Source organism: Chiloscyllium punctatum, chromosome 10 (genome assembly GCF_047496795.1).
Source record: "Chiloscyllium punctatum isolate Juve2018m chromosome 10, sChiPun1.3, whole genome shotgun sequence".
NCBI classification, from domain to species: domain Eukaryota; kingdom Metazoa; phylum Chordata; class Chondrichthyes; order Orectolobiformes; family Hemiscylliidae; genus Chiloscyllium; species Chiloscyllium punctatum.
This window is the reverse complement of record NC_092748.1, coordinates 97,919,788-97,939,240: the sequence shown is the minus strand read 5'-3', so window position 1 is coordinate 97,939,240 and position 19,453 is coordinate 97,919,788. Positions and strand designations below refer to the sequence as shown.

General features: G+C 41.5%; 1 protein-coding gene across 1 annotated transcript in view; it reads right to left on the bottom strand.

The window, feature by feature from the left end:
* The window catches only part of tnfaip6 (tumor necrosis factor, alpha-induced protein 6), a 54,728-nt gene extending 47,470 nt beyond the window's left edge, over window positions 1-7,258 (bottom strand). The window contains exon 1 of the mRNA XM_072579796.1: window positions 7,012-7,258. Coding sequence (XP_072435897.1) covers window positions 7,012-7,105 — 94 coding nt within the window. The 5' untranslated portion in view covers window positions 7,106-7,258. The remainder of the gene's footprint in view (window positions 1-7,011) is intronic.
* Window positions 7,259-19,453: the final 12,195 nt, after the last annotated feature.

The window sequence follows — 19,453 nt, the reverse complement described above, 5'->3', positions numbered from 1 at the left end:
ATATTACAGATAAAATAGACAAGGACACAGAGGGCTGTGGTTGTATCTACTGTGTGACACACTTAATGAAACTTTTAAAACAAATAATTTTAACTTCCTTGGGAATGGTGGAAACCCAGATTTTGGAGACCAAGGGTCAAATTATTGTTCATTGTAAGGGGAATAGTCTGGAAAAACTTGAGTCAGAACACAAAAAAACATGTTTTTGAATGGGTTCATATTCCCATGTCATAAAAATGGTTGGAGTGTTTCACTAAAAAGTGAATCTTAGTATGAAGAAATAATATTCGTCAAGAGTAAGCTATCTATGCTCAGGAACGAGAGACCACAACTAGAGTGAGACACAACCTGAATGAATATATAGTTTGAGGGACTTGGAGGCAGCATAGGAATGGAACAGCTAAATGTTTCTCCATTTTAAAAGTTTAAAACTAAGTAGTCTAGTTAAAAGTTTAATAAAGTAGCTGACTCAGCTGACTGATGAACAGTTATAAGTCAATTACTGAAAGCCTGAATGGGGCCTCAACATGCGTTGGTTATTTATTGAAGCTTAACTATTGCGAGTCATCTTAGCTTTGTTCAGCTCTATTTAAGAGAAGGCTTATTAAATGTGCATGACCAGTAGTCTGCACATGGTCAAGGTGGAGAGATCACTTCTGGAATGAGACATGGCCTGTGTTAATATTTAGTTTGGCAAATTTGGAGCAGTGTGGGAATTTGGTGCAGAGGGGACGAGGTGGTTTTGTTTGCTATTTTAGTTCTTAGTTTGTTAGGTCTTTTTACTGGATAAATTGAAGCCTCGGAATGGGGTCCAGCACAAAAGAAAGAGTGACAAAACTGTAAGTTCATTGGTTGGAAATGGCTGCTAATTTGATCATCTATTGTAGGTTACTTTCACGTTGAAGGTAAATCGGGAAATATTTATAGGTTACAAACTAAAAGGCAAGCAGGATTTTAAAAAGATAAATTAAAAAACTAAATAAAGTAAAGATGCAGGGCCAGGCTATGTATTGTACTTCATGATGTGGGAGCTGATAGACTTCATTGTATTGCATAGTGACAACATCAGTAGCAAGTGTTGGTTGCTTGAGGGACTCTACCTCAGATTTGATGAGTTGAAGTCTGAGCTTCAAACACTGAGACACATCAGAGAGGGGGAGAATTACTTGGAAGTTGTGTTTCAGGAGGCAGTCACATCCCTGAGATTAACCTCCTCAAATTTGGTCAATGATCAGGCACAAAAGGATGTGATTATGAGCAAGGCAGATAGAGTGATCCACAAGGTAGTGCTGAAAGAACTTCAGCCCCTGAGCTTGTCCAAGAGATTTGCGATTCTTCCTTCCCACATGAATGAGAGCAAGGCCTGCAGGAAGGATTAGCAAACCATCATAGCACCATGGTACTGCAAGCCATCCAAGAGGGAGGAGACAACAGAAATGTGGTTGTAACTGGCGACAGTATAGTCAGGGGAATAGACACTATTCTCTGTGGCCAGGATGGAGAATCCCAAAAGCTGTTTTGCCTACCTGGTGCTCGCATCAGGATATTTCATTTGGGCTTCAGAGAAATTTGGAGCCGGAGGGGAAAGATTTAGTTGTCATGTCCCACATTGGGACCAACGATACAAGGTACAAAGAGGAAAGAGGGTCTGCTGAGGGAATTTTGAGCAGTTAGGGACTAAATTAAGAAGTAGTGCTAAAAAGGTAATAATCTCCAGATTACTACTTGAGCCATGAGCTAATTGGCACAGGGTCAACAAAATTAAAGAGATAAACGTGTGGCTTAAGGGTTGGTGTGGGAGAAATGATTCAAACTCATGGGGCAATGGCATAAGTACAGGGGTTAGAAGGAATGATTTCAATGGGACAGGCTTTACTTGAATCTTACTTGGACCAGAGTCCTGGTGAATCTCATAACTAGGACTGTGGGTAGGACTTTATTGGGTTCACTTAAATGGAAACTAATGGAAATACTTAGAAGGGGAAAGCTCAGCAGAAGTTATCATAGTTTCCACAACAAGTATTAGGACAGGGAGTATGAAGAAGCTCAGGAGAGCTTCAGGCACAGCGGATAAGGGGACAACTATGAGAAAGGAGGCTGTCAACACAAGTCTGAAGATGTTGTACGTAAATGCATACAGTATACAAACAAGGTAAATGAGCTTGTAGCGCAGATTGAAATTGACTGGTACAATGTTGTGGGCATCTCAGACATATGGACTGCAAGGGTATCAGGGCTCAGAACAAAATATTCAAGGCTATGCTTTCTTGAAGATGGGTAGGGGGATGGGTTTGCACTATTAGTAAGAAGTTAAAATAATTCGATAGCAATTGGTGATATAGAGTTGGAAGTTATAGAATCTGTGTGGATAAAGTTGAGCAACTGCACAAGAAACCTCTTGGACCAGCTTGTTGTAGAGCACTATAGAACAGGCAATTCTGGATTTTATGATGTTCATTGAAGCAGAGTTGATTCGGTGAAGGAACTCCTCGGGTGCAGTGACCATAATATAACAGATTCACACTGCGGTTTGAGAAAGAGAAGCTTGAATCAGATATATTGCAATTGAGTAAAGGTAACGACAATTACATGAGGGAGCAACTGGCCAGAGTTGATTGGAAAGGGAGCCTAGAAGGGAAAATGGTGGAGCAACAATGGAAGGAGCTTTTAAGGTTAATTTGGGAGGGACAGCAGAAAATCATCCCAAGGAAGAAAAGTTATTGGGAAGCCTTTAAAAACCAGCAGAGGACAACAAAAGAAACAATAAGGGGACAGAAGATGAAGTATGAGGGTGAGCTAGCTAATAAAATAAAAGAAGATAGCAAGAGGTTTTTATTTGAATATGTAATAAGTAAGAGAGAGACAGAAGTGAATATTAGACTGCTAGAAAATGAGACTGGAGAAAGTAATAGGGTACAAAGAAATGGCGGGCAAGTGAATAGATACTTTGCATCAGTGTTCATGGTGAAAGACCGCAATAGCATAGCAGAAATTCAAAAGAATCTGGGCAGAGGTGAGTGTGGTGACCAAAGGCTGAGGAGAAGGTGCTGGGGAAGCTGAAAGGACTGAAGATGGATAAATCACCCGAACTGGATAGAGAACACTCTAGATTTCTGAAGGAGATAGCTGAGAAGATTGTTGAATTGTTGATGGTGATCATCTAGGGAAAAAAATACTGGAGTCAGGGACAGTCTCATAGGACTGGAAAATAACTAATATTGCACCTCTGTTTAAGGAGAAAGGGAGGCAGAAGACACAAAATTATGGGCTGCTTAGCCTGACCTCATTCATTGGTAACATTTTACAGTCCATTATTAAGGATGAGATTGTGGAGGTTTTGGAAGTGTGTAGTAAAATACGGTTGAGTCAGCATGGCTTCGTCAAGGGGACACCATGCCTGACAAATCTGTCACAGTTCTTTGAAGAGATAAAAAGAAAGTTAGGTAAAGGAGAGCCAGTGGTTGTGATCTGTTTGGATTTCCAGAAGGCCTTTGACAAGATGCCATGCAGGAGGCTGCAAAATAAAAGAAGAGCCCACAGTGTGAGGGGAAAGCTACTGGCATGGATAGAGGATTGGTTGACTGGCAGAAGACAGAGAGTGGGAATAAAGGGATCTTTTTTGGGATAGCAGCTGGTCACTAGTGGAGTTTTGCAGGGGTCAGTGTTGAGATGACAATGATTCACATTATGCATTAATGATCTAGGTGAAGGAACTGAAGGCATTGTTGCTGAATTTGCAGATGACACAAAGATATATGAAGGGGCAGGTAGTGTTGAGGCCAGGCTAGGACATTGAGAAAAGAAATGGCAGATGAAATACAGTGTAGTAAAGTGTGAGATTATGCACTATGTTAGGAAGAATAAAGGCGCGGACAATTTTGTAAATTGGGAAAGGTTTCAGAAGTCTGAAGCATAAAGGGACTTCACAATCCTAGCTCAGAATTGTCTTAATTGGAAGTTAGGAATGCAAATGCAACATTAGCATTCATTTCAAGAAGACAAGAATACTAGAACAGAGATGAAATGCTGAGGTTACATAAGGCTCTGGTAAGACCACATTTAGAACATTTTGAGCAGCTTTGGGGTCTGTTTCAAAAGAAGGATATACTGGCATTGGAGAGAATCCAGAGGACATTCACAAGAATGATCCTGGGGATGAAGGGCTTGTCAACTGAGAGGCGGTTGTGGACTTTGGGTCTGTACTCAGTGGAGATTAGAAGGATGAGGGAGATCTCATTGACACTTACAGAATATTGAGAGGCCTGGACAGAATGATCATGGAGAAGATATTTCCATTGGTAGGAGAGACCGGAACCCAAGGGCACAGCATCAAAGTAAAGGGACAGCCCTTTAGAACTGAGATGAGGAGGAATTTCTTCAGTCAGAGGGTGATAAATCTGTGAAACTCATTGCCACAGAAGACAGTGAAGGCCAAGTAATTGAGAGTATTTAAGACAGAGATAGATTGGCTCTTGATTAGTAATGGGATCAAGAGTTATAAGGGAAAGGTAAAAGAGTGGAGTTGTGAAACGTATCAACCATGATTGAAATGTGGGGCAAATTCAACAAGCCAAATGGCCTAATTTTGCTCCTGGATTTTATTATCTAAAAGCTTTAGTCAAATGAACTGAATATGAAACATAAAAACAGTTAAAATCACATTGTCAACCTGTAGTATTTTGTTTCTTAAAACATAAAGTCAATATTGAAGAATTGCCAATACCCAAATAATCAAACAAAAAGTGAATGAACAGATTATGATCACCCTTTCCACTTTGCTCCCCTGTTCTAATGAGAGAATTATTTCACAAGACAAGAAAGAGAGTGGAATGTATGTGTGTACAGATGTGAAAATCTGGTTTGTGAATGCATCACAACAGCTTTGTATCTTTTTGGTTTTCCATCACCAATAAACACTAAATGTTTAGAAAGGAACATCTTTATTAATTTGCTGCTGAAGAGCAATCTTTTCATTTGAATTTTGTTCCTCATGTGCAGTTAACGCAAACCTTGGAAGTACTGTGAAAATAATAAGAGTTCAAAAGGACACAGACAGGCTGATGGAATGAATGCCAGATGACATTTAGTGTAGTGAGAAGAGTGAGGAAATGGAGTTTAAAATAAATGAAAGTAATGGTGATAGACTCCTTGCCAAAACTGCAAGTGATTTCAAATGTCACACTTTTTCATCTAACCTACCCTCAGACGTAATTGCAGGAATGGTAAGCTGCTACACTCTCTTGTCTCTCTGCTGACTTTGCATGATACCAGATGCAAGGAGGATCCGAACGTCTGTGCAGCTTGGCAACTGTAGTGCATGACCGGTACAGGGAGTTCCTCTGCTTTCATCCTTCACTACAGTGTACCAAGCATTGCTAATCATGCCTTATTTAGACGATGATACCATGGGATAAGGTAGGGAGATATCTCGGACAGAATGAGGAATTAAACTCATGCAATGGCATTAATCTGCACCACACCAATTGAAGAACTGGCTTCCTATCATAAAGGGTACAATTCTAAAGGAGTGCTGGAACCTGGGGGTATATGTCTGCAAATCAGGGAAGGTAATAGGACAACTTTTGAAAGTTGTTAAAACATCATATAGAATCCAGAACTTTATAAATACAGTCACAGAATACAAATGAAAAGAAGTTATAAGGAACCTTTACAAAACTCTCGTTCAATCTTATCTGGTGTATTGTGTCCAATTCTGAGTGCCACTCTTCAGGAAGGATGTGAGGACTTTGGAGAAGATGCCGAAAAGATATACAAAAAATGGTGTCAGGGAGGATTTCAAGTAAGTGGATAGACTGGAGAAGCTGTGGTTATTTTCCAAGAATAGGGGGTGAAAAGAGATTAGATAAAGGCGTGAAAGTCCTGAAGGGTCTAGCCAGAGTCAATAGGGAGAAACTCTTATTGTTGGTAAAAGAGTTGAAAACTCAAGGAAATGGACATAAGGTGACTCACTTCACCCCCCCGCCCCCTCCCCCCCAAGTTCCACCCAAGCCCTGGTCCGGCCCAAAAAGGCAACGAATGAGGAAATCTTATTTTATGGACTAAGTGATTTGGATCTGCCTGAGAGTGTGGTGAAGGTAGATTCAGTTTAGGCTTTGAGGTAAGCACCTAACAAGAAAAAGGTTGAGGGGCTAAAGTGAAAGATTAGAGAATGGGGCAAATAAAACTGCTCTTGCAGGCACACACACATGGTCTCTTCTTGTAATTTAAGCATTCTCTGAACCAAAGATTTATGAGCTGTGAAACTATTCTTTGTATGAGACTGAAAGTGAGTGTGATAACTGTTTGGTAGTGATAAGGATCACAGAAATCACAGACACTATTCTTACTCAATATCCACCAACGGCACACTTTCTAGCTAGGACTTTTGGAGATTGTAAAATTTTACAGCATTTAAGGAGGTCTTTTGTAAATGTATCCACCAATTCCCAAAGTATTTCTTGCTATATTCACCTATTTCCATTTTAAACAAAGAATGGGAACACTTTTTCTTTAAACATTCCCTGAGCCAAAGTACTACTGAGATCAACCCTTAAGCCTCTATTTACATTTTGGTGAAACAGTATATTTTACAGTATAGTGTAATTCCGTCTATTTATTCACATATAATGTTTGTGATTTTTTGACATGAACTTTAAAAATTAAAGAAATCTTTCAGACAATCAATGAGTTATACAAAAATGAGTTGATCATCTAAAAGATAATAGTTTGGACCCCAATAAGAGGCACATATATTTTGGTAGATTACAGAATTTTGAAGCATCAAAAGATATGCCAGTCGCAGATTCTCAGTAGTTTGAACATCAACAACAAATGAGCCAAAAGGTTCATGTTAAGAAATTAAAACCCAATTTTACAGCACCAAATGAAATAACAATCTTCCTCCTGTTTTAGAGCATCAGATGAAATAAAGATCATGCTCTGTGCTGAAATTAATTTGTCATTTTTAAAACAAAATAGGAGATATAACGCAGGAAACAACCACAGCCTTACCTAACCATATTGAGTTGTGCAGTACTCCATTCTTCAGCCCCCAGGTGACTGTCTCATGCCATAGTAAAACAAAAAAAAAGAATGTCAAAAGCATGGTAACAGTCGTACCTCAAGGTTTGAGGGTGTTCTAGTAAATGTTTAGTGCTGTAATAGTCTCAAATAGATGTAGCTTCCAGTAAATTACGTTGTGCTCCAACATCTGGTCTCCAGACGTTATTTCCTAACTGTTTAATAGCTGTGAGGTCATTGTAGTTGCTAAGACTGCAGTTGCTGGAGTACAACAGTACTCCAATTGTAATGTGAACAATTGTTATTTTAAGTGGTTTCAGATGTGCTATAATTAACGAACATTTTAATTAAAATGAGAGTGATGGTTACATGTGTGATGGTTCTCTAATTAACAATTCCGTATTTATTTCCCCTTTATTCTAGTTTAGTCTCTTGGAGGATGCATGTAGACAGGGTTGGCAGCTGATTTACCATAGCTCAGCTGAGACAATGCAGTCACTGTGTAAGACATTAGAATTATAAGCACATCTACTTCAACTTTGTGGTTTTCTGTTTCCCCATCCCCAAAGTCCAAGAACAAGTATCATGTTTTTTGGGCTGTGTAGGTATGAATTCCAATCCCTGTATTCTAAAGAGGGGACCTTATTTTGTTTGCAAATTTCACTGCTTCTGAACTATTTCACGGTATTATTGTAAATGATGCCATGAAAACAATTTATTTCCAAAATTGAAATCACCGAAAAGATGGTCCATTTTCAACCTTTACAGCAGACATGTAGGACAAAAGGTTGCCAGACCACATACATTTAAATAAAAACAAAAATTATATTGCAAGCTTTATGAATAGTGTAAAAGAGAGAAAAATGGACAGTTAATAGCAGAACACAGACATGCTCCTTAATTCCAGCATTTTATACTTTTATTTCTGATTCTCAGCATTTACATTCTATTTAATACAGCCTCTTTTTAAACATACAAAAGTCCATTTTAGAGTTGTGCCCATCTTATACCTGTAACAAATTGACACAAATCTGTGGGTTTCCAAACTGTACATACCTCTTCTAGCTATCTAGTAGTAAGGGCTGGGTTTTGCACCATCTGCTGGCTGTCGTTTTGGTGGTGGCAGGGAGTGGTGGTGATGCATACAATATAGGGGTGCCAATGATCCCACCTTCCAGCCATTTCAGACCTGCCCCCTCAACTGCAAACCACCATCCCTCTCCCAAGAATATATTAAGTTGGAGGGCGCTGCAATTGGCAGCCCAATCGCTATATTTAAAACCAAGAATTAAAGGTCAGTTGAGCTTGTCACCATGTTGACAACACTATAATATGGTTAGTGGGTAGGAAGAAATGGGGAGTATTCTTTTGAAGATAACAAGGAAAGCAGAGTACATAACTTGTTGGAGTTGTTCTGTGAGCACCAGAGAATACCCCTGCCAAGATGCCAACCTCATCCTCCCTACATTCCTCACTGCCTGACCTCTAAATCCCAATTTGGAAACTGTGAGGACTGCACATGCTGGAAAATCACAGTCAATATGGAGCTGGAGAAAGCACAGCAGATCAAGCATCATCAGAGGAACAGAGAGTCGATGAAGGGCCCCGCTCAAAATGTCAACTCTCCTGCTCCTCTGATGCTGCTTGACCTGCTGTGCTGTTTCCAACTCCACATTTTATCGACTCTAATTCCCAATCACTCAATCCTTCTTCCCCTCCTCCCAGGACTCTTAGAATCCCATCCCAGTCTTACTCCCCCAGGGCCTAACTGGTTCCAGTGCCCATCTTATCTTCTTCAAAGGACTGCTGCAGTCCCAGCAGTTCCTGCCAGCTGAGCTCTGCTATCTCTGCTATCTTATCTCGGCAAAGTAGATTGGCTGGCACTTCTTGAAGGCGACACTTTTTCGTATTAAAGTGCGAATGTATCGCTTTCTCCTCAGTTAGACCCCTGAAGCATGTAAGTACTATAGGATGGGGCTCTCTCTCATGTGTTGGCTGCTGGCTTACTTGCCTTCCACGGAAATGAGCCATCTACCCTTCCCCACCCCAATCCACCCATCACCACCACACTGGTCCAGCTTAAAATTGAGTCCCACACTAGCAGAAATGCAATACTAAAGAAAATTGTTAGCTATTTACTTCAGAAAGTTAGGTAATACATATATTTCCCCTTGAGGAAGCCTCTGTTGGGTAAATTATTTCTTGGCTTGAGTAGTCTATGATTGATGACAGCCAAGTTTGAACTTTCTTGAACTTGCTTTTATTTACTCAAAGCCACATAGAGAGGATTAATTGAGTCATGATTAAACAAAAGAAATATTGTCTTGACAAATGCAAGATATTACAGATGCTGGAAATCTAAAACAAAATCAGAAAATGTTTGAATCATTTGGTAGGTCAGGCAGTATGGGCGTAGAGGCTGTTAATATTTCATATTAATCTCCATTCCTCAGTGTCCAAAGATGTTAGGGTTGATCAATAAGACAGGGCTCTGGAAAGAACAATAGAGAGGAGGGAACAATGGGGTATTGAGGAGATATAAATGATAATGGCAGAACAGTTCAAGGGCAGGAACGCATGGAGAATCCAATAGGATAGAAAAGATTATTTTAGTTTGGAATATGGCCAGGGTAAAGCAATTAGATCTCAGCTGTGTAATATGCCAACACAGAGAGGTCCAATGCTGGCATCAATCCACACATTTCTCCATTCCCACTGACTCTGGCATAGCAGTGTTCTATTAGCAGCTTCTATGCCTGAGACAAAATAGGAGCATGGTTTATGATCTGAAGTTGTTTAACTCAAGGTTAAGGACAGAGGCTGTAGTGTACCCAGTAGAAAGCAAACATAATATTCATTGTTTTAGCAATGAATTTCATTGAGACAGTGAGGTGGTCAAGAGTAGGGAAAGCAGTGTTGGAGTGTAATAGAGAATTGAAGAGAGAGAGAGAGTCAGAGTTATGCAGTGCAGAAAAGACTCTTTGGCACTGACAATAACTACATTGAAGATGCATTAAATCGCAATTCCCAGGCAGTGCATTCCAGATTCCCACCACCCTCTGAGAGATATTTTTTTCAAATCCACTCTGAATCTCCTGTCCTTTACCCTAAAACTATGCCCCCTCATGACTGACCCTTTAACCAAAGGGAACAGCTGTTTCCTTTGTATCCTGTCTGTACCCCTCATAATCATCTACACTTCAGTCATGTCCACCCTCCAGCCTTCTCTGCTCTAAAGAAAAAATATAAGCCTATCAAATCTCTCTTTATAGCTCAATTGCTCCATCCCTGACAACAACCTGGTGAACTTTCTCTGTATCCCCTCTAGTGTTATCACATCCTTCCTATGAAATTTCCTGCCTTGCATCCCCCAACTGCCTGGGATGCAATTCATCCGGGTCTCACTGATGTGAGACTCACCAGTCTGTAATTTCCCACTTCATTTATACCACATTAGTGGAAAGTGGAACCATGTTAGCTGACTTCTGGAACTTTCCCTCTGACAAGACAGATATTAAAAATTTGTGTCAGAGCCTCTGAAATTTCCTGCCTCGCATCCCATAACTGCCTGGGATGCAATTCATCCAGGCCAGAAGATTTGTCTGTTTTTAAGCCGGAGCCTCCAACACCTCCCCATTTCCTTTATCAAACTATGCAAGTTCCTCACAGTTCCTTTTCCTGAATTCCGTACCTATGTTCTCCTTTTCCAGAGTGCAGACTGAAGAGAAGCATTCATTCAACACCCTTCCAATATCCTGCAACTTCACACGCAGATTGCCCCTTGGTCACTAATGGGTCCTACTCTTTCCCTGGTTAACCTCTTTCCTTTAATGCGTTTATAGAATATCTTAGATTCTCCCAAATCCTGCTCATAAGTCTTTTCTAATGCCCCCTTTTTGCTCTTCTAATTGCTTTCTTCAGTTCCCTCTTACACATTCTATGTTCCTCTAGGGCTAGAGCTGAATTGGTCCCTTTGGACCTACTCAAAGCATTCTTCATCTTCTTCCTTAACCAGTTCTGAATTGTCCTAGATATCCAGGGGTTCCCTGAACTTATTACTCCTATATTTCCCTGTAAAGGGTACATATTGGATCTGTACTCTTCTTAGCTGCTTTTTGAATGCCCTCCAACCGCTCCACTATGGACTTATCTGAAAGGAGCTGTACTTTAATAAAATCTGCCTTTCCCAGTCCAAAGTTGTTTTTTTTTGTAGGCCACCTGTCTCCTTGTCCAGAACAAATTTAAACCTTTGTATATTTTGGATACGTTTCATGAACTCCACCCCTTCTAAACCCATAAGACTATGACTATCCAAATTTATGTTTAGAAAGTTGAAATCCCCTGATATAATTACTCAATTATTACTCTTACACACCTCATAGAGCTATAGAGTCATAGAGATGTGCAGCATGGAAATAGGCCTTTTGGTCCAACTCGTCCATGCCGACCAGATATCCCTTCCCAATATAGTCCCAGTTGGCAGCACCTGGCCCATATCCCACCAAACCCTTCCTATTCATATACCCATCCAGATGCCTTTTAAATGTTGCAATTGTACCAGCCTCCATCAGTTCCTCTGGCAGCTCATTCCATACACGTACTACCCTCTGTGTGAAAAAGTTGCCCCTTAAGTCTCTTTTATATCTTTCCTCTCTCATCCTAAACCTATGCCCTCTAGTTCTGGACTCCCCCACCCCAGGGAAAAGACTTTGTCTATTTATCCATTCCATGTCCCTCAGGGTCACCCCTCAGCAGATCTCACCAAATGGCAGAACAGACTCAATGAGCCAAATGGCCTATTTCTGCTTGTGTCTTATGGCCACACCATCTCACAGTCAACCACGTGCTCACTATGCTTCAAATTTAAAGTTTTCCCTCTTGTCTGAATTCCTTCAGCACTTTACCTCTTAAGATCTATAACCAAGGTGGCCTCTGCAATTCTCAGATATGTTCACCTGTGCCTCCCCACCCCCACTTCTTTCACTCCACCACTGTGGCTGTCTCTTCAATCATGTAGATGCCATACTCTGGAATTAGCTTAAACCCCTCAGTCTCCTTTTTCTTACCCAACATCTCTCTATCTAAGCTTTCACTCATATTCTATCTCAGAACTCATTTTTGTCTGATTATGTGAAGCAGCGTGATCATTTTTCTGTAAATTAAAGTCAAAATTTAATTCAAAGTCTAAATTGTTTTGCTATAAGAATACAAGTTGTTTGTTTTCTGTGGATTAGTGCAGCATCTGGTTCTGCATGGCCAAATGCAATGAATAAAGTGACACTGAATCAGGCTTTTTGTGGTGTTAGAAGTATTAGGAACATTGACTAAGACATGTCATACTCTGATTAATAAAATTTACAACTATTAAAAAATTGCTTGTTATCCAAAAGCATTTAATTGAGTTTTAAGCCCACATCCCTATACAGTGCCAAACCCTATGTATTTCTTCCTCGCCTTACCTGTGTGGAAGGTACAGGGGCAGGTGTGGATTGTGTTACCATGGTAACTGCCCCACTCTGTGCTGTAGATGCAGTGGTTGCGGTGTTTGTTGTTCCTGCTGTTGCTGTTTCACCATGCACACTTTCAGGAATACCTTGTGCATTCATAGAAGGTAGCTGGACTTGATTTGATGCAACTCTGTGAACTATCTACATATTTGCTCCTCTATTTCCTTCTGACTCTTTAGGAGCCTATACTACACTCCCAGTAATGTGACTGCTCCCTCAACATTCATAAATTTTACCCACAAAGCCACGATTGAAGAACTTTCCAAGATATCTAAGGGTTTGAGCTACAGTGAGAGGCTGAATAAGCTGGGGCTATTTTCCCTGGAGTGTCTGAGGCTGAGGGGTGACCTTATAGAAGTTCATAAAATCATGAGGGACATGGATTGGGTGAATAATCAAGATCCTTTCCTCAGAGTAGGGGAGTCCAAAAGTAGATGGCATACATTTAAGGTGAGAGGGGAAAGTTTTAAAAGGGACCTAAGGGACAACCTTTTCACACAGGAGGCAGTGCATGTATGCCAAAAGAAGTGGTGGAGGCTGGTGCAATTACAGCATTTGAAAAGCATCTTGATGGGTACATGAATAGAAAGAGTTTAGAAGGATATGAGACAAATGCTGACAAATGGGACGAAATTAATTTAGAATATCTGGTCAACATGCTTGAGTTGGGTCTGTTTCCATGCTGTACATCCTTATAATTTGATATCATTTCTCCTTATTCCAGTAATTGATTACTTAATTAACAGTGCTACTCCACCACAGTTATTTACACCCTCCTCTGTCTTGTCTAAAGACTTTATACCCCGGTATATTGAGTTGCCAGACCAGCCCTTCCCTTAACCATGTTTCTGTAGTGGCAACAGTATTACACTTCAATGTGTTAATTCACACATTAACACATCAGTCTTACCTATTGCACTCCTAGCATTACAATAAAGACTACCCAGCCTTACCTTACTCTCAAAACACTCAATGTAGCTGAATTCACTCTGACTTGTTTTCTTTACTGTTGCATGGTGTATCACCATTTCATCAATTAAAGTCAGTGACAGAAAACCCAGGGTCAGGACGGAGAGGAGATATTAAGGAACGTGTTTTCCCAGTCTAGTCTCACAAGTGTAAAGGTGATTGCATGTAAGCAGTGAATGCAGTACACTAGGCTGAAAGAAGTAAAAGTGAATCACTGTTTCATCCTGGATGAAGTTACTGGATAATATGAATGGACGACATGAGAGTGCATCTTCAGCACTTACGCAGGAAGTTTCTAGGGAAAAGGAAACCAATCTTAGGAGTGATGGATGAGTGTACAGGGTCCCTTAATAGACAGATCCTATAGAATGTTGGAAGGATTGGAGAGGGTAGGGGAAAGTAAATATTGATACTTTCGTGTTGTGTTTTCCTCCAATTATAAATTCCTCTAGGATAATATTGATCTAAAATGATAGAGATTTTAACAATTCGAACTTTACAAACACAGCACCTCTCTATGTATCCATTGTATTTTATAGTTAATTTTCCAAAGACATCAATATTTGGTCTTTCAAAGCCTCTACATTTTTTGACAGCATTAAAAAGAATAAAATTTAAAACTGCCTGTAGCCTTTTGTCATGCTGGTGAAGATTGTGTCTGTTGGGAACTGGGACGAAAATGATGCAGTCTTACCTGTTGAGATTTTCAACTTTTTGAATTATTTATGATAGAGCATAACTGTGTATGCAGGCTGAGATTCAAAATCAAAATATATCCTCTGCAGAAAGACCTAGAGCCAACCAGACTGTAAACAGTCTCAGTCAAGGTCACCATCACCTTCTGTCTTTATTCCTCCAGTTTTTCCAGGCTGTGATAGAGGGTCTCTGGGATATCAATTTTGTCTCCCAGATATGTCAAGCCAAGTGACTGGCATTTTCAAAGAAACCTTGACATTGAACCACATAAAGTGATCTCTGAACAGTTGTTCACAAGTTCAGTCAATGATTGTTTTTAATTGGTTTAAGGGATGTAGCCATCACTGGTGAGGCCAGATCTTTTTTCCATATTCAGACCAAGGCTGTAATGTATTGCCCTGGAGGAATGCAATGAAGCATGAGTGAATACATTATTGTGAAGTAAGTGTCACTTAACAGCATTGTCAACAACATCTTCCATCACTTTGCTGAGACTTAACTGATGACAATTTGCCGGGTTACATTTACACTGCTTTTCATGCATATGACATTTTTTCACATTCCTGATTATATACCAATGCTGAAGCTTTACTGGAATAGCTTTGTTAGGAGTGTCATTGGTTGTCGAGTGTGAATCTTCAGCACTGTAACGAGAAGATTGTCAGCATTTATAGCCTGTGAAGTATCCAGGATCTTCAACCATTTCTTGCAATAATGTGGAGTGAATTGGAGTGGCATGATGGCTCACTGGTTAGCACTGCTGCCTCACATCACAAGCAACCCAGATTTGATTCCATTCTCAGGTGGCTGTCTGTGTGGAATTTGAACATTCTCCCCATGTCTGTGTGGGTTTCGTTCAGGAACTCCAGTTTCTTCCCACAGTCCAAAGGTGTACTAGTTAGGTAGATCGGCCATGTGTAGGCTAGGTGGGTTAGCCATGGGAAATGCAGCCTTTTGGGTTGTGGATCTGCATAGGATGCTTGTTGGAGGTGTGGACTCAATGGACAAATAGGCCTGCTTCCATGCTGTGGGAATTCTTTGAATTGAGTGACTGACAATGCTGGGTGCCTCGGAGGAGGCTGAAATGGATTACCACTTTGAATGTCTGGGGTGAGATGCTTGCAAATGTTTTGTGCTTTGCATTGATATGTCAAGCTGAAAAATGTGTTGCTGGAAAAGCACAGCAGGTCAGGCAGCATCCAAGGAGCAGGAGAATCGATGTTTCGGGCACAAGCCCTTCTCCTAATTGATATGTTAAGCTCCCACATAATTAAGGATGGAGATCTTACTCACTCCAGTTAGTTGTTTAATTGCCCACAAGCATTCACAACCAGATGTAACAGGACTGCAGAGTTTAGATCTGATCCATTAGTTGTGGAATTACTTAGCTCTGCTTGACATGCAAGTGGTCTTGCGTGTTAGTTTCACAAGGTTTTTGGTCTGTCAAGGGAAGCAAGGAATACAGGAGTGGACAGGAAATGGAACTGAAGCTGAGCATCAGTCTTGAATGGAACAATGTTGACAGACTATATGATCTCCTATTTGTTATGCTTTTAACCATGAGCCATTCAGACAAAGTGGATAAGAAGATCAAATTTCCTTTGGTTGATGGATCAATAACTGAGCTCAGAGCCAAGACGATTAGAGGGAATTTGGAGGATCTTGTTTCATCACCCAAGAGGGTGGTGAAAATCTGGAAATTGCTGTTTGAAAGGGTGGTAGAGACAGAAGCCTCCATCACATTTAAAAGGTAGTTGGATAAGCACCTGAATTGATATAAATTACAAAGCTTGGGACCATGACCTGAAAATTAGCATTTGGCCATATGGCTACTTCTTGACCAGCACAGACGTTACTCTGGTCTGGAAGCACAGTTGTTCAGTGCTTCACAGCACCAGAGACTCGGCTTCAAGTCTATCCTCATGTTTGTATGTTGTTCCCGTGTCTGCGTGGGTATCCTCCAGGTGCGCTGGTTTCTTCCCACAGTCGAAAAATGTGCAGTTCTGATGGATTGGCCATGCTAAATTGTCCACAATGTCCAGGAATGAGCAGGCTCAGTGAATTAGGCATGGGAAATGCAGGGCTACAGGGATAGGTAGGTGGGGATGTGATTCGGAAGGTGGACTCAATGGGCCAAATGGCCTGCTTCCATACTGTAGGGAATCTATGATTCTGGCAGTGGGTTTAAATGTGAGGAGCATGTCCAATCTGGTGGAGTAGTCTGCTCAGCTGCTCCAACCCAAATGTAATTTTATTGAAAATAGGATGGCATCAAATAGCCTGCCTGCCACTGAACCAATTGAACCTCACTTAAGGGCCTCATTGTGCCATCAGCATTTTGTTTCACCAGCGGTGCCTGAGGCCCACATCAGGCAATTCATTGTTTACTAAATGGGCTGATGATGAGCTGGAGGGGAATCATTCAAAGGAGTAATCCTCCTCCCAAGATTCCTCTGCATTACCTCTGCATGCCCCTCTCCCCTCCACCATCCTCTTCACTGGGACAGAACAATATGACATCCAGAGAGACTGCTGATTTACCTGCAGGGCTACATCCAACACAGCAGGCCTCATCTTGGTGTCATTTGTGTGCTGGCAGTGGTCATTACTCCTGGATACGCTACTGGTAGCAGAGGATTGCAGGCTTCTGATTGGCTGGTAGCTCTCTAAGGCAGAACCTCTTTTCCTGAGGGGTTGAAATCCCATCTCATCTTTCTTTATTATCTACCTGACATATGATGACAATGGGCACCAGCATGGATTCCCCACTTGGAGTGATAGTCATACAGCACAGAAACAAACCCTTCACTCCAACTCATCCCCACCAACCAGACATCCCAACCTGACTTAGTCCCATTTTCCAGCACTTGGCCGATATCCTTCTAAACCCTTCCTATTCATATACCCATCCAGATGCCTTTTAAATATTGTAATTGTACGCACCCCACCACTTCCTCCAGCAGCTTGATCCATATATGCCTTGTAGTTTTGGACACCCCCTCTCTCCACAGAGGAAAAAGACCTTGTCTATTTATCCTATCCATGCCCCTCATGATTTTATAAACTTCTATAAGGTGACCCCTCAGCCTCTGACAGTCCACGGAAAACAGCCCCAGCCTATTTAGCCTTTCCCTACAATTCAAACCCTCCAGTACCAGCAACATGTTTGTAAATCTTTTCTGCACCCTCTAAAGTTTAACAATATCTTTCCTATAGAAAGATAATGGTGTCTCTCCTCCCCTTCCTCCTAAAATCACCCAGATCAACAAAACAAATGCCACACACAGCAGATATGAAGATGACCAGCTCAGAGGAAGTGCCATGGACTGTAAGTGTGGACTGCGAGGCAATGAGTTCTTCTGCAAGGTCTTTGAAGATTATATTCATGACAAGTTCAATCTGACTGTCTGAATGTGCAGGTGCCTCATTACCACTAAGTGTTGGATATGATTCTGGACCTTGAGCCCAATAAGGAACTGGAGGACAATCCGAACCAAAGCGACCTTATCAAGTAGACTGTCGAGGTGCTGTATGGATTGATCCATGCCTGCTACATTCGCATCAACCAAGGGATTGCTCAGATACTCGAGAAATACCAACAACAGCACGACCAGAATTGTATGCTGTATTCTAACAGTGGCATTACCAATGTCTTGTACAGCCGTAAAATGACATTCCAACTGGTATACTTAATGTTCTGACCAATGAGGGCAAGCTTGCCAAATGCTTCTTCACCACTTGTCGGTAGGAAGGTAGCGGAGTCTTCAAAGGCAGCGTGACTAACAGTTGGCTGGACTGTGAAGCCTGGTGTGGGACTCTTGATTCTGTGTGGTGTGGGCCCCTGGCAGCAGCATGACGTGGGCTGGTGTAGCCCAGAGCGAGACTGTGGCAGTGGCATGGTGTGGGCTGGTGTATCCCAGAGTGGGACCATAGCAGTGGAGAAGGAAACGTCGGACTCTCTAAGTTATCTTTCTCTATTTTTGATTTTATTTTAAGTTAATGGACAGCATGGTGGCTCAGTGGTTAGCACTGCTGCCTCACAGCGCCAAGGACCTGGGTTTGATTCCAGTCTCAGGTGACTGTCTGTGTGGAGTGTGCACATTTTCCCCGTGTCTGCATGGGTTCCCTCTGGGTGCTCCAGTTTCCTCCCACATTCCAAAAGATGTGAAGGTCAGGTGAATTGGCCATGCTAAATTGCCTATAGTGTGAGGTGCATTAGTCAGAGGAAAATGAGACTGGATGGGTTACTCTTCGGAGGGTCGGTGGGGACTTAGAGTCATAGAGGTGTACAGCATAGAAACAGACCCTTCGGTCTAACTCATCCATGCTAATCAGATATCACAACCCAATCTAGTCCCACCTGCCAGCACATGGCCCATATCCCTCCAAACCCTTCCTATTCATATACCCATCCAACTGCCTCTTAAATGTTGCAATTATTCCAGCCTCTGCCACTTCCTCTGGCAGCTCATTCCATACACGTACCACCCCCCTCATGAAAAATTACCCCTCTCACCCTAAACCTATGCCCTCTAGTTCTAGACTCCCCGACCCCAGGGAAAAGACTTTGTCTATTTATCCTATCCATTCACTTCATGATTTTATAAACCTCTATAAGGTCACCCCTCAGCCTCCGACGCTCCAGGGAAAACAGCCCAAGCTTGTTCAGCCTCTCCGTATAGCTCAAATCCTCCAACCCTGGCAACATCCTTGTAAATCTTTTCTGAACCTTTTCAAGTTTCACAACATCTTTCCGATAGGAAGGAGACCAGAATTGCATGCAATATTCCAACAGTGGCATAACCAAAGTCCTTACAGCCGCAACATGATCTCCCAACTCCTGTACTCAATACTCTGACCAATAAAGGAAAGCATACCAAACGCCTTCTTCACTATCCTATCTACCTTCAAGGAGCTATGAACGTGCACTCCAAGGTCTCTTTTTTCAGGAACGGTCCCTAGGACTTTACCATTAAGTGTATAAGTCCTACTAAGATTTGCTTTCTCAAAATGCATCACCTCGCATTTATCTAAATTAAACTCCATCTGCCACTTCTCAGCCCATTAGCCCATTTGATCAAGATCCCATTGTAATCTGAGATAACCTTCTTCACTGTCCACTACACCTCCAATTTTGGTGTCATCTGCAAAATGACTAACTATATCTCTTCTGCTCACATCCAAATCATTTATATAAATGATGAAAAGAAGTGGACCCAGCACCGATCCTTGTGGCACTCCACTGGTCACAGGCCTCCAGC